The 19,260-nt window shown below is 36.5% G+C and overlaps 2 protein-coding genes across 4 annotated transcripts in view; both read right to left on the minus strand.

Moving 5' to 3' along the window:
• Positions 1-3,665, minus strand: part of tns3.2 (tensin 3, tandem duplicate 2) — a 69,969-nt gene extending 66,304 nt beyond the window's left edge. The window contains exon 1 of the mRNA XM_079831207.1: positions 3,491-3,665. The gene's annotated coding sequence lies outside the window, so the exon portion shown is untranslated. The remainder of the gene's footprint in view (positions 1-3,490) is intronic.
• Positions 3,666-3,781: 116 nt separating this feature from the next.
• On the minus strand, positions 3,782-15,398 carry LOC307135060 (MARVEL domain-containing protein 3). 3 transcript variants are annotated; one of them, XM_079831216.1, is made up of 4 exons: positions 15,059-15,395; positions 14,379-14,508; positions 14,116-14,231; positions 3,782-5,569 (listed from the first exon to the last, which is right to left on the minus strand). In XM_079831216.1, exons 2-4 carry the CDS (start codon positions 14,504-14,506, stop codon positions 4,914-4,916), a joined length of 900 nt encoding a protein of 299 aa, XP_079687342.1. In that variant the 5' UTR covers positions 14,507-14,508; positions 15,059-15,395; the 3' UTR covers positions 3,782-4,913. The 3 variants fall into 3 exon arrangements, with proteins under 3 accessions (XP_079687342.1, XP_079687341.1, XP_079687343.1); XM_079831215.1 differs by having other exon boundaries at positions 4,012-5,569; positions 14,379-14,511; positions 15,059-15,359; XM_079831217.1 differs by having other exon boundaries at positions 4,020-5,569; positions 15,173-15,398.
• Between the last annotated feature and the right edge of the window lie 3,862 nt (positions 15,399-19,260).

A 19,260-nucleotide genomic window follows, 5' to 3' on the forward strand; every position in this document is an offset into this window, starting at 1 on the left:
GTGTGGATTGCAACATTTTATGTACAGCTGTGCTCTGTGAAGATTGGCCACCAGGCCGTGCATATATAGGTGAAACCTTCAACCCTATATTGGCCAGCGTTTCAGCTATCAGCTTCATTGTCCAACCCCTGTACATGACATGACATGATTTATAGTACACGTATTAGTCTCACATTCAGTTAAAAATGCATGCTTTGATTAGATGGGTGTATTTTTTCAACCATGCACACTTTCTGCACTCTTAACACACTTTTCACACTCACTAGTTTTTAATGTATGAAAATGATTAGTAATGTACTCTCAATTTACATGCATGCAGTGAAATTTTCTGTTGTGGAAATACTGATGGTGAAAATAATATTGTCATAACTTTTGTAATAAAACGGTCAACTCCTTTGTCTTGCTAAGCTTGATATCAAGGCTAGCATTTCAGACATAATAAACACAATTTTTTTTGTATTGCCTAATTTGACAAAGCCTGATTGGAAATAAAAACATCTTGTTCAAGTAATTTCTTTGTCCCATATTTCATTTCAAGTAGGGGTGCACCGAAATTTCAACCGCCGAGAATGTTCAGCCAAACATGGCATTATCGGTTTCGGGCTGAAATAAAAAAAAAACAGCCGAAAACGTAAACCGAAAATAAATGTCACCCGCCCCTCCCATCCGTGCGCAAGCGATTATGTTTCACTCACAGTCGAGCGGTTATCACGCGACACGTCTGCCTATCAAAGATTAAGCATGTCAGCGGTATGAGAACGAATAGAGACGTATCCAGCTGAATTACCCATTGCCAGAACAGCGACAATCCCCTTGACTACTGGCGCGCGAACGAAGGCCGCTCTCCATTGCTTGTGCAGATTGCACGCAGGTATTTATCTGTTGCCAAGTCTGTTTTTCCATGTCTGCGGGTTGAAGCGACCCCAATTATGTGATATTTAGACCCAGGAATGCGAATTTTAGCAGGCAACCCTGCCAAAAAAAACACATATTTTACCCAAATGCCATTTTTCCCGGAGAACAATGACAGACAGTGAGAGACTATTCAGTGTAGCATCTCATGTTCTTAATGAGAACCATTCTGTGATTTTGTGTGCAGTTATTCAGATAATTCTGGATTTTCTTTTTCGCACAACTGTTAAAAAACTATTTTATTTCATGGAACATAAAATTTGAAGAATAATATTAGGCCTATTTGGTATTATTATTTATATTTATTGTTAAAAATATTTTATGTATTGTTATGTAACTTAAAAATAAAATAAAAGTTTGATTATTCTATTGGTTCCTGATTTTTTTCATTTTAGATCCATTAAATTCAAGCAATATATATATATATATATATATATATATATATATATTAGTATATGTTTTTAAAGAAGCCATTTTCGGCTTCAGTTTCGGTTTTCGGCCAAGTGCATCCTAAATTTTCGGTTTCAGTTTCGGCCCAGAATTTTCATTTCGGTGCATCACTAATTTCAAGCATGCTTTTTATGATATTTGTCTCTGCACCGGGGTCCATAATTACTAGGTTAAGCCACTGTCCTTATTAGGAGAAAACATATGTCGTTTTAACGACATAAGATCTCGTTATTACGACATACTTGAGTGGGAAAAAATTATATGTAGGCCCTATGTGGGAGTAATGTGTGACCGTACCAAGTGACCTGTCAATGCGAAAAAATGCGATATATGGGAGTTTTTCCGAAATTGACGCGTTTCCATTGAGCGTATTTTCAATTAGCAATTTCTATTTGCGCAATTTGAAGGGTAATGGAAACGCGGCTAGTGTTGTCTCCTCGGTAAACAAGTAAACCAACTTTTGATAAAACTTAAATTACTGGCCATGATGGAAGTTATGCCACAACAAAGGGACAGTTTGAATGTGTTATTTTTTTTTTTAAATATGTAAATCATTTTCATAAAATAAAATATCAAATTTGATTATTTAATTTTAAAAATACATTTAAGTTAATATTTTTAAATGTAATACCTTATATTTGTGTGATGGATTTTCATAGTTTAAGTTTGGAAATCTGGTTAGGACAAGGGTAAAAAAAAAAAAAAAAATTCTATAAACTACCCGTTCAAAAGTTTGGATTGATTTTTTTAATGTTTTTGAAAGTCTCTTATGTTCACCAAAGCGGAATTAGTTTGATCAAAAATACAGTAAAATCAGTAATATTGTGAAACATTATTACAATGCAATATAACTGATTTCTATGTAAATATATTTTAAAATCAAATTTATTTCTGTGATGTCAAAGCTGAATTTTCAGCATCATTACTCAAGTCTTCAGTGTCACATGATTCTTCGGAAATCATTTTAATATGCTGATTTGGTGCTCAAGAAACTATTATTATTATTATTTATTATTTTTATTATTCTTTTATCATTAAAAGGTTCAAAATAACAGGATGTTTTATAACAATGTAAATTGATTTTTATCTAAATGTCTGACACCTTTTAATGACACTTTCATTAATTTAATCCATCCTTGCTGAATAAAAGTAAAAAAGAAAAAAGAAAAGAAAAAGAAAAATAGGCCCCAAACTTTTGAATGGTCGAGATCAGAAAGACATTTTTAAAAAGCATGCATAAATGAAACTGAAACCACAGTGTGATTAAGCAGCCACAGTTCCCTCATCAAGGCCTCAGAGATACAAGATAAAATAAATCTTTTGCTTAGACACATTCTCACTTTCACATCAAGGATGCTTCCTCTATTCTCTCATTCAGTATCGCTCTTCCTCTAGAAAAAGAAAAGAACAATTTTCCTCATATAACTACTGCACTTCTGGCTATAATACATGGGATCAGTGTCAGAAATAATGCTTGTATGAAGTTCAATTGAATAAAAAAAAGGGATATTTTTGCCCAAGACCCCTTAAGCTTCCAATAGATAAACACATGACAGCCAGTCTCTGACATTTGTCTGACCTCTGTCATGTGATGGTGGAGAGGCAAAACAGATCCACTGAACTGTAGTGAGACTCAAAATGAGCCAATCAGACCATTTCTTTTGAGTTGACCTGACACAAAGTGGACACACCTATTGACAACACATAAGAGAGAGAGAGAGGAGACTTTACAATAATTTCACTTCTCGCTTGTTTACGTCTCAGTACAAATACCTGCTTCCGACCATACCCATTCTCCACTTCAAGCTAAGTTGTGTCCATTTACCTCAAAATAGAGAATAATATAACTTTAGATTGTGTATAACACAACAGATCTGCTCACCGTGTTCCCTGTTCACACCAGATCAGATTTCTTAAAGTTCATCCACCTTCACTTTCAGCACCGCACACCTACACCATGTGCTCCAGCATACGTGCGTCTGGTCACTTATCTACAGTAAGTTTAATCCTTAACCTGTTTAACCTTCAACCCTCAACTAGATCCGTTAAGAAACAAAACACAAATGCTCGCTCACCTGAGTGCCGTCTTCATTGAACATATACATAGAAAACAGCTGAAAGAACTCACCCTTCTGTCTGGCTGAAATCTCCTCTCGGTAACCTTCCGAACGTCTGCGAATACAAAAAGAGAAAAGAAAGGCAGCGAAAGGCTTTGTCTGGTCCGCGACTGAGCTCACATGTACTTTGGCCGTTGTGGTGTATGTGCGTGTGTGTTCACCCGTTGTCAGCACTTGTTGTGTGGCAAGCACGAGTAAAGAAACCCTACCAGGGGAACACACCTCCCTATTACAAAGAAAAAGCCCTGAGTCACACAATGGACATATGATGTTGTAATACTGGACACTTCTTTTTTTTTTTTGCATGTTGGAAAGGCCTGATATAAAACAGACTGTTTTACAAACATTTATCCAAGTAATCCATTGCTCTAAATAATTGAAATTCTGTGAGACCACATTTGTTTTTCCATGCATTGACTGTAACTGGGTCATAATGGTTAAATATTACCAGCATATGCATTCTACATTCCAGCTGTATCTAGAGTGGCTTGATTATGCCTGTCAATCACAAACTGAAGACAGCTCTAAGAGTGTGAAAGTTAAAGCAGAAACACTCATTTATTTTTAGAGTTGCTGGAAAATTTGAGGCTCTTCCAGTTATTGCGTTTGAATCTATCTACTATTTAATTCCCAAAAACATTATATCCATAACGAAACTTTAAAAACATTTTTTTAATAACATCTAGAAAAATATTACATTTGTCGCAGTGGGAAAAGAAAGATTGTATCATGAATGCTAAAATCATATACAGCTGCAATGCTATTTAAGGTCATACATCATAGTAAATGTGAGGTCATACTGAGGGGCCCAAATTGCACATGTATCTGCTGCCCCCTATTGGACAATCAGCCATAGAGCTTAAAGGGATCAATAAGCTTAAAGGGATAGTTCACCCAAAATCATTTATTTAGACATGTCATTCCAAATATTTATGACTTTCTTTCATCTGTGAAACATAAAAGAAGATATTTTGAGAAATGTCTCCGGTGTTTTTTTACCTTACAATGGTAACCAAAACAAACCATTGAAGATTCTTCAAAACACCTTCTTTTGTGAAAGTCATACAGGTTTGGAACAACATCAAGGCGGGTAAATGATGACAGAATTTTCATTTTTGGGCGAACCAACCCTTTAAATGTTCAGCATAACTTAATATTCAATGGCAAATTTCATGTCTAAAAATGACAATTCTACTAACATCTATTGATTGAACTTTTTGTATTCACTTATTTTTATATTTAAAAATATATATATTCATGAGGCTAAATGGCACAGGATTTATTCAACATTAACTGAAATATTTAAACAGCAAAACTAAAATAAAACTAATTCCACTAATAAAAATGTCAACAATTTTAGAAATGTAAAAAAAGAAAAGTAAAAGAAATTAAAACCAGTTTATATACATCCAGTCCACATTTTTGCAGCACAACTCAGACATAGAGGTCAGGATTAAGAGTTCTTTCTTGAGGTGCACTGGTTTCTTCTCTTCGTTCGGCTTTGTAGCGTTCACGCTCCTTAAAGTAACTTCTGACATCCTGGATTGTTTTTCCCGTCAAATAGGTGCCGGCAGCATACAGGATTGCGGTTATGATTCCAAATAGTGCGACGGATGCATCCCCCCCATTAACACTACAGTTCATCCAGGTATATCCGTTACGAGCATACAGTCGTTCACGTTGAAGGCACATGTCGGTTGAGTTCACATAGATCACGAAATGCAGGTATAAACCTATAGCAACCACGTAAGCCACTGCACCAATGATCTGGAATGCAAACTGTCCGATCAGCATTTTCCGTGGGAGCCTGTGGGCGGGTTTGCTGCCGGACACAACGAACAGGAGCGAAAGTACACCAAATGTGAGGCTGAAGGCCACGCCTCCATAGACTAGAGGTGATCTCATTTGTCCGTACTGCATGTCAAGTTCACGCACCTTCTGCAGCTCCGTCCCCTCAAAAGGAATCATGGCGTCAATAAAGCTTGTGCCGCCCATACCCATCGCGGACATTCCCATCTGTGACATGTGAGCGGCCACCACGCAGATGAGCACCAACGCATTGGTCAGGATGGTACATAACAACACGATACCTGAAACAGAAACACATGCAACTACATAAGAAACTGCAAACTTGTTTAGAGCAGGGGTTTAATTACTTTTATGCCTTAAACCCCAAAATATGATGATCATCTGGTGAGGGATCCTCTTCCCAAAATTAAACACAGCTATACGTTTTCAAGTACACACAGACATAGTTACAATGTGAGAGAAAAATAGTAAAAGCAGTATCATAAACATGATTGGAAAATTTTAATATTGGCTTTTACGCTTCAGTTTTTATCCAATAATAGAATATAAAAGAGTTCGACAATACGGGGCTTTTGAGTCAAAAATTACACAATGTATTGTTACTGTGTACAACTGAGCATGTTTGCATGTGTCTGGAAGAATGACAAATTGTGCATGCGTGTAATTTTATAAAATAACTTTTGTTTTTACAAGCATACCAATAGAGTGCAACAGTAATGTTCTGGAAGTAAAAACTCAAATGTGTATTGTTTATCTTCTTAAATATTGTATTGTGTACTGTTCTGCATTGTGTTTTGTATACTGTATTGTGTTGTGTTTTGTGAAATGTGTAGCCTCCTATGGACAAGTGTTGTAAATTAGCAGTTTTGCTATAACACTAGAAACAATGTATCTGGTTTGCCCAATGCTGTTGTTATGTCCATATCAAATAAATAAAGAAATAAAGAAAGAAAGAAAGACGGCCCATTTGTGAGCTACGAGGTTCTTAAAGGGTTAGTTCACCCAAAAATGAAAATTCTGTCATTAATTACTTACTCGTTCGACACCCGTAAGACCTCCGTTCATCTTCGGAACAGAAATGCTGATTCGGCTCACTGATTCATAACGCTTCGAAGCTTCATGATGCCTTGTTTTGAAATCGTCATCACTATATAAGTCGTTATTTAGGGTTTTTTTGCGCACAAAAACTATTCTCGCCGATTCATAAAGTTATTTTAGAACCACTGTAGTGAGATGGACTTTGTAACGACGTCTTTAGTACCTTTTAAGGGTCTTGAGAGTGAACCGTGCCATTGTGCCAATGGAGGCCTTTCAGAGCCATCAGATTTCAACTAAAATATCTTAAAGGGTTAGTTCACCCAAAAATGAAAATTCTGTCATTAATTACTTACCCTCATGTCGTTCGACACCTGTAAGACCTCCGTTCATCTTCGGAACAGAAATGAATATATTTTAGTTGAAATCTGATGGCTCTGACAGGCCTCCATTGGCACAATGGCACTTTACACTCTCAAGACCCTTGAAAGGTACTAAAGACGTCGTTAAAAAGTCCATCTCACTACAGTGGTTCTAAAATAACTTTATGAATCGGCGAGAATAGTTTTTGTGCGCAAAAAAACCCTAAATAACGACTTACATAGTGATGACGATTTCAAAACACTGCCTCATGAAGCTTCGAAGCGTTGTGAATCAGTGAGCCGAATCATAATTCGGATCGCCTGTCAAACCGCCAAACACTGCATGAAAACACTGAAATCCGGCACTATCCGGGCATGGTATACTCCTGTGTAATTTGATGTTTACCGGATGTATGTGGGAAAAAGCGGATCAGAGTAACACGGAACAGTATATTTCCAGAAAAACCCGGAAACCTCACATATGCGGACGTATACAGGAATCCGTGAAATTTCACGGACATATACAGCTGAAACACTGCTGGGTGTGCTAGGACTGAAGACTGTTAGGTGTGAAAGACCTTTCATATGTTAATGACTGACACTTGTGCTGGCTGTTCTCAGAGGGAGGGGGGGCAGGGGAGGAATTCAGGATTGAGAATTATCTCTGGTCTACTGTAGGCTACAGCAAACAAGCTTTTTGCACAGAAAAAATAATTCTTAAGGCCCTGAAACACTAAACTGAACTAGCAATGACTAAAGCCGACTGTGGGGTTAGTTCACGTTGTCTGGGTCTGGGCCAAACCATCAGAATGGTGTGTCAGGGCCTTAAAACCACTGCATGAAAAGAGTCTCTTAATCAAATATTTTTTATAAAAACAGTACAAAATAAAAACCCTGTCTGAACATATACGTTCACAAAAAAATCTGAATATGTAATGAAATAAACAAAGAAATGTAATGGAATTAACAAAGGATAATTAACCAAACATTTTAGACTATCCCCAAACAATTTTTGCAAAGTTTTACAAATTGTAGGCAATAATAGAATTAAATAAAGAGGAGATGAAATGTGGAAAATGAAAAAGTTTGTTTTAAAAACACCAAAAACTGATATGCTCAAAATAAAAATATGGAATAAAAAAAGAGCAGGGATTCACTTGCTCAAGAAACACAGAAACACAGAAACACAAGCAGATCTCTCAGCTCTGCAACTGTTAACAAAAAGTGTCACTCCAAGATTCTTAACTTTAACACGCTGCAAAAGAGGGGCATTTTGAGGTTTGAAATCCACCACTCACAATAGATGTAGGTGCAACCAATAAGGTTACCAATAAAAATAAGGCAACCAATAAAAATAATCCTAATTTTACAGAAAAAAACTTCAGTTTATTTACAGTATTTTCTTGTAATTTTGAATTATGTTTAAAACGATGTAAAATTACAAACAATATCTAAATAAACAACTTGACTGTTATTTTAAGGATTATATCATTAATGACAAATTACAGTAATTCTAATTTTTTTTATACAGGAACATCACTGTATTATTTTTCTGTTTTCATAAATAACAAATTCATGCAAAATTACAAACAATATCTGTAAATTAACAACTGTAATACAATATTTAGCTCATTATATTAAAGATTTATGTTTATGTCCATACTAACAATTTAACATTATTCTTTGTCATTTTGAAGTAAATCTTATTAGTTTTATATTTACACTGTAAAAATATCTTAAGTCAAATAAAGTTAAAAAACTTCACAGAAATTTACATTAAACGTTTTAGAGAAAACACTATTAGTTTACAGATTTTTCCTTATTTAAATTAAGATATTTTAATTTAATTTTCTGTTTTACAGTGAAGGTGTATTTTTACATTCAATTCTGGATACAAATATAACAAAATATATAGCAAACTAAATATCAAACAATAATTGTTTTTAAAGAGTACAAATCTGCACTGCTCTCCAGGTTGAAACTTCTGCCCACACCACAAAACACCATTTGACCAATTAATTAAATATAACAGCAAATAAAAATAAATATACACATTTTCTAACTGTTGTTTAAAACAAGTTTTCTATATTTGCAAGGCTATTTGCTGTCTTTCCGTGTTCTTTTGAGCGTGATTGGTCAATCTGAACGTCATCCAGAAATCTGGCCAATGACAGTGCGCGCCTTCAGTTTGAATTATACACCCGTTGCCGTTGATCGTGGCTCGCGGGGACGCGACGCGATCGCGGCTTCTAATCTTCACGTCGGTCTATTAATGGCATTGCATGGACCATTTAAACCTGTTAAAATCTTATTTTGGACGAATTTTGATGGTGGGATGTCGACTGAGAACGAAAAAACATGAATACGAACAGACTAAGTTTCCAATGGCGGACAGCAGACGGCAGAAGGTAACGTAAATCCCTTTATATTGTTTCTACTGCTCATCAAGATATAACGTTAGTGCATTAAAGTCATATGCTAATCGTGATTAACTTACATATTCTGTTTCTGTGTTTTGTTGTGTTGTAATATTGTTAAGATAGGGCTGGGTGTTATGGCGATCTGATGATACTGACTATTGTTAGCGATTTTGCTGTAAACCTTAACATTACCTTTTTATATTGCGGAATGGGAATATAGCGTATATAACGCAGCACTGACTGTACTAAAACTTTTTGACATTTTGACAAGGAAACATGCATGAATGTAGAATAATGAACGGGACATGCATGTGTTAAAATAAGCCTCTCTCAGACAGCATGCGATCCCGAAATCAATTATCTTTCTGTAAAATGCACACAGTTATCTCAGTAAGCCTGTCATGTGAGGTATTCGCTTGATTTAAACAGTCAGTTATGTCTTAAGTAAATTAAACAGTTCAAGTTAACGTGGGGAAACCCGGATGCGTGTCATTCTGTGCATCCATTCTTAAAGGGGCTGCAGCTTTGTCATCATTTTAATAAAACAAAAGAATAGAGAAGACCTTCTGCTTCTTTAAGAATCAAGTGATATTAATTAATTGAATATCATACAGTGAAGACTTTTAAAGCAGTATTATTCTGTAGCATTTTAATAAAATATCCATCAAAATAAATATATTGTGATATCGTTATTGTAAAATAAAATTTCTCATGTATGTATAATTATATGGTCATAATGCCCATCCCTACTGTCAGCTAGTTTTAAGATCAAGCTTGTCATAAAATGTAACAGAGCTTTGGAATGAATAATCTGAGATCATGTACTCATTCAGCAGAGAGGACAGGAAACCACCATCCTTGGACTCTGAAAAATTATAGGCAAACCAGGATTTTGGATCTACTGTGAAGTTTTTGTATGGGCCTGGTGAGTATGTTTTGCAAGTCCTTGTCCGTAAGTTGATAATTAATATTAATGTTTTATCAAACAAATTAATATTCATTTGTGTGTGTGCATGTTTCTTCCCCCCTCATGATCCAGAAGTTTTGGATCCATGATCCTGAAGAACTTTTACAGATGTTGACCCTGAATGTGTAAAAGGTAATCTTAAAAATTATTTTAATGTTCTCTGTTTTTTTCTGTAATGTAGACGCATGCATTTTCTGTGAAGTTGCTTTGAAACAATATCAGGGTTTTTCCTACATTGAAAATTTTTTGCCGGCCGCCAAAACAAATTTTTGTCCCACCAAAGCCTTATTTGATGAGTTATTGTGATTTATGATTGATGTAGTAGATGACTGCTGCGCTTGCGTTAACTGAGTGACAGAGAGAACGACCAGTGAGCTCCTCCCGCTCGCACGCTCTCTGTCTTCAAAATAAGCATTCTTAACTTTCTAATGTTTCACATATTACGTTAATCAAAATCAAAAGGTCGGAAGACCGAATCCATGTTGCACGTGGCGCTATCAAACAAACAATTATCAGTAAATAGTGTAAAAATGAGGAAAAAAAACAAACATCAAGGTATCAAAATAAGATAAGCAAAAGTTACAAACTTTCTTTGAATTTATTTCAAATTTATTGTCAGTTTTGTGCTTGCAGATCAAGTGGGTAGGGTATTTTTTTTTTACTGTGTGTGTGTGTGTGTGTGTGTGTGTGTGTGTGTGTGTGTGTGTGTGTGTGTGTGTGTGTGTGTGTGTGTGTGTGTGTGTGTGTGTGTGTGTGTGAGACCGTGTGACCATGTCTGTCAGCCACCACCGAAGACCATTTTTGACCCAGGAAAAACCCTGAATATGTATTGTGAAAAGCGCTATACAAATACATTTTAATTGAATTGTTTTACTTACTTTTATTGGCATTAACTATATATTATTCATGATTTATTTGGCAGGTTGCAAGATGTATTTTATTTTGTGAGACTTTGCTGAGGAAGTATTCTTTGGCTCAGTCTGAAAAGGCCCAGAAAAGAAACACTATGAAGAACATCACACAGAACCGTCAGAGAAAGAGACGGGTAAGTTAAGAAACCGGTTAAGCTTTTTCCCTCCAGAATGTTACTATACCACTCTCTGAGTTTTAGTGGTTAATTTACTGTCATGTTTTGCAGTTGCTGGAGACCAGGTCCAGGGTTGCACAAACCAACACAGAACCTGTGGAAGACCGCAACTATAGACCTGATGAAGATGAAGATGATGATGCTGTTGTTGATGGAAGGCCAGTGTGGATGGTTTGGCTAGCTCAAACAACATTGTGTTAGAGTTGGTCACAATTATTTTATAATTATAATTTTAATATTCAATTGTTCCATTTTATATTTTCTTTATTCCTATGTTTATATACTTATACTTTTATTGGTTCCCATATATAGAACATTTACATATATTTTATATACACTTTTTAATTTATAGATTTCTTTGTCTCGTTTTATATTGTATACTTTGTATGTTTGTTCCTTTTTAGATGTCCATGTTGCTTTTGATCTCCACGTTTTGTATTGTTGTTCCTCTTACGTCGCCTTCCTTTAGAAACATTTTGTTCACTTATCTTTTCCCCCATTCATTTTAATGTATGTTTATAATGCTCTTTGTTCTTTTTATTTGGTTATATTGTTTACTTGGAATATTTATGTGTATTTTATATACACTTTTTTTTGTCTTATAAATTTATTGTTCTCATTTTATATTGTTTGATTTGTATATTTATTATTTTCCTTTTTATGTTCACTGTGTATTTTATTCCTTTACATCTGTCTTTTAAATGCATTTTGTTAATTTTTTTTCCCTTTTTGTTTCTTTACCAATTCAATTTAACGTATATTTATGTTCTTTGGACTGTTTATATTTTTACATTTGTTCCTTTACATTTTCATCCCTTTTAAATACATTTAGTTCACTTGTTTTTGTTTCACCATTGTTTTAATGTTCGTTTATAATGCTGTTAAGAATGTTTTTTTTTTATATATACCTTTTTAATAAATATTTCAGACTTTCTCAAATTGTTTTGTGTGTATTTTTCTTTTGGGAGGGAGAGGGGATTATTTTTTATATATATATATATATATATTATATATTAATGAGCAAAATCTGCATAGCTGGCCTATAACCAATCAAGTCCCTATGCTACAAAACCTAGCCCACCCTTAGCCTTAGAAGTAACCAATAAAGTCACTTGACTGGGTTTTCAATGCGTCCTGTCCTCCAATAGCAGTCTGGGTTTTGGGAGTGGTTTTAAAAAAAACAACCAATCCAGTTTGAGATGAAGGACCAATAGGGGGTGGAAGGCAAAGCTGTTTAGAGGTGTGAAAATGTCTCCTGGGAAAAACTTGATGGGATTATTTGCCATGGCAACAAATGGCTGTAGCATGGGAGTATACGGCCACAACATACATCCGATTTGGTACCATTTCGGATGAATACGGACATATACGGATCCATGGAATTTGACCTATCCGGCCAGTATACTCCTGGATTCTTCCGAATTTCAGCAGTGTATACAGGAGTATCCTGGTCCGGATACACCTTTTTTCATGCAGTGAAACTGCTGAAATTTGGCGATTCAAACCGCTGATTCGACTAGCTGATTCATAACGCTTCCAAGCTTCATGATGCCGTGTTTTGAAATCGTCATCACTATGCAAGTCGTTATTTAGGGTTTTTTTGCGCACAAAAACTATTCTCGCCGATCTTTAAACGATCTTTGCCGGTGTTGTAAAAATAATTTAAGGATACACAGAGTACTTACCAACACAATCATCATTTTTGAGAGAAATAGTAAAGGTGACTGCATATACAAATTCTCCATTTAGTAAACCAATTCAACCCAAGCGCTCTTTGGTGATGTGGATGGTTACATTACTGTTGATCATCTGTCCGTCATCATATTAAGCCTGCCCTGAACAATTTGATTGGTCCGAACAGCTCTGGTTCGAGCATAGTTGCTCCACAACGGATCAAGTTCAGACCAAACTTCCAGACCTCAAATGTTGTGGGCGGGGCTAAGTTCAGCTGGCATCCAGGCTACATTAAAGGGTTAGTTCACCCAAAAATTCTGTCATCATTTTCTCACCCTCATGTCGTTCCAAACCCGTAAGACCTTCGTTCATTTTCAGAACACAAATCATAGGAGACTGACACAGACTAGACGAAATTGTTGAATAAAGTCATTATTTTTGTTTGTTTCTGCGCACAAAATGTATTCTCATCGCTTCATAAAATTAAGTTTGAACAAATGGAGTCACATGGACTATTTTAATGATGTTTTTACTACCTTTCTGGATATTGAAAGTGTTAATTAAATAGATGTCTATGGAGTGGCCAGAGAGCTCTCGGGTTTCGTCAAAAAAATCTTAATTTGTGTTTCGAAGATGAATGGAGGTCTTACGAGTTTGGAGCGACATGAGGGTGAGTAAATGACGACAGAACTAACCCTTTAAGACTTTAGCCTTGCACCTTTGTCTTTTTGTCCGATTAAAAAAAAAATTGTTTTGCTTCAAATCAAAGTTTGTAGTGTTGGAATTCACCTCGTAGCTGATTGTCTCTGACTGTCTAACATGATATCAAGTGAACAACAAAAAATTTATATTTTGAAAAAATATATATAATTGTATAAAACAATATAATTGTATAACACTCAATGAGACAATGTCAGAGTTCACATAAACAGTGATGCTATACCTGGTGCATGCGTTTGTTTAAACAAGAGTGAGAAACTAGAAACTGTGCGCTAGACGGAACACAGTAAAGGTTTGTAAATGAAAGATTGGTATCAACAAGCTTAACCAGTTAGACCAGTTGAGAGGAGGAAAGGGGTAAATACATTGTGTCGTGTCAGAAGGAGCGGCTTGAGCTAGAGTAAAACCAGACCTGTGTGTGATCATGTTAGAAAAAATCCTGATCCCAGAATTGACACCCCAAAAAAATAGGTTTAGACTCGCAGTTGTTTGGATGCATTCAAACATACATACTGCAACATTTGTCTCCCATCCATAGCTATGGCCGTCTGTGAATGCCTACCTCTCCTGGAACAGATGTGGGTGCACTTTGACTCCCGGTGTTGCTCTCGCTCTCGAGGAGCGCTCCTCACAGGTCTCTGAGAATCTCTGGGGTAGTACGGGGGCTGGCTGGAAGACCTGGGTCAGATATAGCATACATGATTTAAAACAATAGCTTCTAATGATGTACAAAATGCAAAAGCAAAACATGACTTCCATTTCTATTTTTGTGTGGTGTAAAATTGTATGTTGTTGTTTGTTTGAACAGGTAGTATGTCGTCTCACCTCTCGCTGCCGGATCGTCGGTCACTAGGACTGTCCCGTCGGGCGCGGGGGTCTCTGTCTCTGTTCTCACTATATGCTCCCCCGTTTCTCTCTCGCTGCGCACGATGGTTTCTGGACGGCTGGCTCATTGCTTCTTGAAGGAAAGATGATTTAGTGTATTATGTTTTTATAGCAGAGGTTTTCAAATTTTACAGAACCAGGGGCCCCCAGCCAGACTTTAAGGGAAACCAGATATCCCAATACAAAAAGGACATTAACATTCATATACATATTATTTATGTTTATATTAATTGTTTACGTTTTTATAACCTATACGTGACTGGTTTCTCTGTGTAGGCTACGTAAGTAGACTCACCGTGACATCCAGGGGTCTGTGGACTAGAGTATAATCTCTAAATTATATATCATCAACAATACAGTAAACATGTCTTTCAGTAAATGAGATTGTATGTTAAAAATACAAGCCTGCCAATCGCATAATCACAACCGTTCTTTTAACTAAAGACGTTTCAGGTTTCTGCCTCAATTAACGCAAAGCAACCCGCGGGTCAGTATCGGTAAGTTTCAACTGTTTTGTTTCAGTTGACATCACATCAGCAAGAACGACATTACACTTTCGTTTTTTTCTTAACAAATATAGCAAATTATGTGTGTAAACAAACCGCACAAAGACAACTTACTTGCTTAAAGGTCGCCGTTCACATTTGTTATTGTTTTTAAAATCAAAACTTCACGACTTCCCACAGACACGAGATTTCGACCGAAACCCGTCAGTGTAATCTCGCGACGATTACCTGTAGAATGGGTGAGGTTGAGCAGGTGATAAGCAGGTGACGGTTCTGATTCAAGTTGAAAGCTCGTTATCTTTGTGATCGCTTATTCGCAGCCCTAAACGATCGAATCCGTGATAACGGGAGCAAAGGTCATGGCAGACTGCTGTCTGAGATCATAGACTTGTGCCCGACACAGAAGTGGCTCTGCTACGCCAGTGAGGAGGCAGAACATTGCTTTTGATTCATCCCAGCGAGTCGATTCTTTTGAATCAGTTCATTCACGGATTTCAGAGTGTTCGACTCCAGGTTTCTTGAAGTCGACTCCGTTTACTTTCCATGAAACAATAGGAATAATACAAATTGCAGTCATACACTTAATTCATTTATTGCATTCCCGTCACGAAGCCTAAAATCCCCTTATTAAAACACCCTTTTAGCGTGACCTGTTTTGGACACAAGAGACAACAACCATGGGGAAGTCCATGAACAAGTGCGGAAATTAATTAAATACAAGCAAGTATGTCTCTGCAGGATAGTATTCTGAAATATTTTACCAGATGATAAGTTTATCTATGTAATTTACTCTTTTAATTCATTTTATAACTGTAGCATCTTTGTGTGTCTTTTAATTCATTTTATAACTGTTTTAATTTTCCTTCTTTTATTTTGTAATTATTTTAATTCTGTGTAAAGCACTTTGAATTATACTGTATGAAATGTGCTATGAATAAACTTGCTTTGCCTAAATAAACTTGCTTTGCCTTGACTGTCCAAATAAAATTAGTCCAATTTAGCGATGACTTGAGCTATCAATGTTGCTACCTTACCAGGGCCGGATTAACAATTTCCTGTGCCCTGGGCAACAAGACTCAAGGGCCCCCCCCTGCCCCTGCCCCAAAGCAACAATCGCAAAGTCGCTATCACCAAGAGCATATAGCCTATACTTCTATACAAATCAGGCTTCTGCAATGCTCAGTGGAGATGTATGTAATAGCCTCAGCATAAAGTGCATTCAAGAGACAGAACACTAATGATGCACTAATGTTTAACATAACTTTTTACAATTAATCTTTCACAGAACTTGGTGGCTGCTACAGAGTAATTATTAAATGTTTCAATATAGCCAATCAATTATATTTTGACTGCAACAGTGAAATAAAGCAGACCGCTAGTGAAGCCTTAACTTAAAACCAGAGATTTTTTATTTCAAAAATGCTACAATGTGAAATTGTGGCTATTTTTGGAATATGTTTCACAATGTCGACTAATTTCAATTCATTTTCTCTTTTAAATTTTCTTTTAGCGCTCCTGTTTAAATTTCAGACAGTGTTGACTGATTGGGTCGACGATTTCAAGCCCAAAACCCACCCAATTCAAGAAAAAGACCCCCAAAATTTGAACTGCCAAAATAATGTTATATAATTGTATTGCCATGTCAATCAAGGCTGATTAGCACCATTTTATCTCCTTAAAACAAAATGTCAAAATAAAATTAAAATAAAAAACATTTCTCAGGAAAATGGATCAAAACAGGGCATTCAAAAACAGTCATGCATGACTAAAATGTCCAAGTGGAAACTGTCAAAATCACGAAATTAACCGATGATTTTAACCCATGGAAAAACACATGCATCATTTTAAAATGTCAACACTAAGAATAAACTAATTTAAGTGCAAAAAGTGCCCAATATAATCGGAATAAACAATGTAATTAGCAGGCATTACCCACACATTACTGCACACACCACAGCCAAAATGTGTCATTCACTGATACTGTACAATAAAAAATTAACAACAATAATGCGTTTACCTTTGTGCTGTGATTTAACTTCAGATAGAACTAGTAACGTTATGTCTTTCGTGAAGTACATATTTATAGAACATAACGCAGAACTTAACACAGTCAAATCGTTGATTCAAACCTCTTTCAGCAGCTGTTGGGACGAGTACAGCGCAGTCTAGACGGTTTAAAAGTTGCAGATGTCCTGATCAGGCCAGTGTGCTCATGATGATGGACAGGAGTCATATAATACTATTTCAATTCAATCATTCAACCGTGCTCTTGGAGTTAGTTATATGTAAGAGTCTTTGAGTCACAGGTGTAATCCACGTTTTAAGAGTTGGTTCACTCTCCCACTCATTACTGTAGATAACTTACATATTTATGCCACTTCGGCATAGCGATCATTTGATATCCAGCTACAATTTCGCGCGACTCCCTGCTGATCGCTGATTGGCTGAAAGTGCGTGCTCCTCGGCGACGTCAACACCAACGCCAGCTGACTCTACGTCATAGAGAAGGGGGATGTGGGCCGGTGTGTGTCATGATGCACACTTGAGTTTATTATTAACCAATTAGACTATAAAATGTAGATGTTTGAAAACAACCAAACGGACCCCAAACCAGGCCAAATTTTGTCCACCCGTCCAACTCCGTTTTTAACCGCACAATCAAATTTAAAACCGCCCAATCTGGCAACGCTGATTTCAGAGCTTCAAGTCACGTGATTCGGCGTGACAGCTCGTCCTCTCGCTGCGCAGCAGCGCAAGAAGCTACAGACACTGTTTTTGACGTGATTTAACATAATATTTTGATCGAACGGGTTGCAAAAATCTGCATATAATTAGGAAAGTGAGGATTGCGTTTATAACGTGATCTAACATAATATTTGACAGTGCCCAGGGCCCCTTAGATGTCCTGTGCCCCTGGGCAAGTGACCAGTTGCCCTAATGGTTAATCCGGCCCTGCTTACTACCTAATTTTACAGAGAAAAGTCACGATAAACAGTCGTGGTTGAATATAATGTCAGAATTAAGTAAATGAGGGTGATGGCGCTAAACGCACGTCATCATTAAGGTGCTTGTTTCGAAGCAGATGTGCGAAGGGAAGTCCCGTTTCTTCACCTGCAAAACTGCACCATGCTGAATTCCTAACTTTTTGTTTTTTTTTAGGAAATCTGTAGACTCGATGTCCAGACAGGCTGGACACAATAATTTAACATGACAATGATAAATTGGAATAGAAAAACTACTGAAAATACACAGACTCGTACTGAATACCAACCTATTCTGCACTGCCAACGCAGAGCTTTGCGAACGACTCCCTCTCGTGACGTAATATGACACGATGTTGAAAAAAAAGCGCTTTTTCCAAGCGTCCAGCGAAACGGCCACTTTATCTACTAAATTTGTGCTCTTATGTCTTTTAAAACATTTTAAATCCTGCATTACCTTTTCATATGGTATTTTCATACAAGGCTATAATCTCGAAAAGATAAAATGAATTTAAGATAAAATGAATAATGTGCACTTAAGTGTTTTTATGTTTTATGATAGTTACAAACACAATATTAACCATGGAAAACCATACTTGCATTAATATAACACTAATTAAACTAAAAGATGTGTATAAATCACTGACTGTTATAGATTCCTGATCCGACTTTGGGGCTATTCAGGGTCAAGGAATCGACTCTCTTGGAGTCGACTCCCCAAGTGTTCTGAGTTCGGTTGCACTCGAACTGTGGCGCGATATCAAGATCACGTCATTACACTAGTGAATGGCATTAAGTGAGTGTATTTTTGTTATGAATGAGTCATTTAATCATTGACACAAATAATTCGTTAAAAAGCAAGCTTTACGAAATTCATCCAGCTGATTCAAGAACTCTATCTGGAAAGGGGTCGTGTTCGTTCAACAGGTCCATTTGAATGCTGAAGACAGGAACGAACGCAGTCACACGCGTCAAAAGAGTCTGCAATGAATGCACTGTGTCCGGAACGAAGAAAGATTCGACCAATTAAAAGATTCGTTCAAAAGTCGGCATCGTTTAAGAACAAAGCATCACTTGAAATGGCTTGTTGCCTGAGGCGCCTTCCTTCTGGAATGTCGTAACAAAAGAAAATTAGGTAATTTATATGCGGATTATGTAACTATGTGTCAGTGTCAACTATAAATATCCCACAGCACCAAATAAACTCTCTGAATAAGTCATTGTCAGACTAATAGCCTACACTAGGTCTTTAATGGGTTTATTATGACAGCATGTAAATGTCTGTTCACTGGCTTATGTCTAATAAGCCTACAGTATGAAATTATCAATTAATAC

Source organism: Gobio gobio, assembly GCF_949357685.1.
Source record: "Gobio gobio genome assembly, chromosome: 12".
In the NCBI taxonomy this organism is placed as follows: domain Eukaryota; kingdom Metazoa; phylum Chordata; class Actinopteri; order Cypriniformes; family Gobionidae; genus Gobio; species Gobio gobio.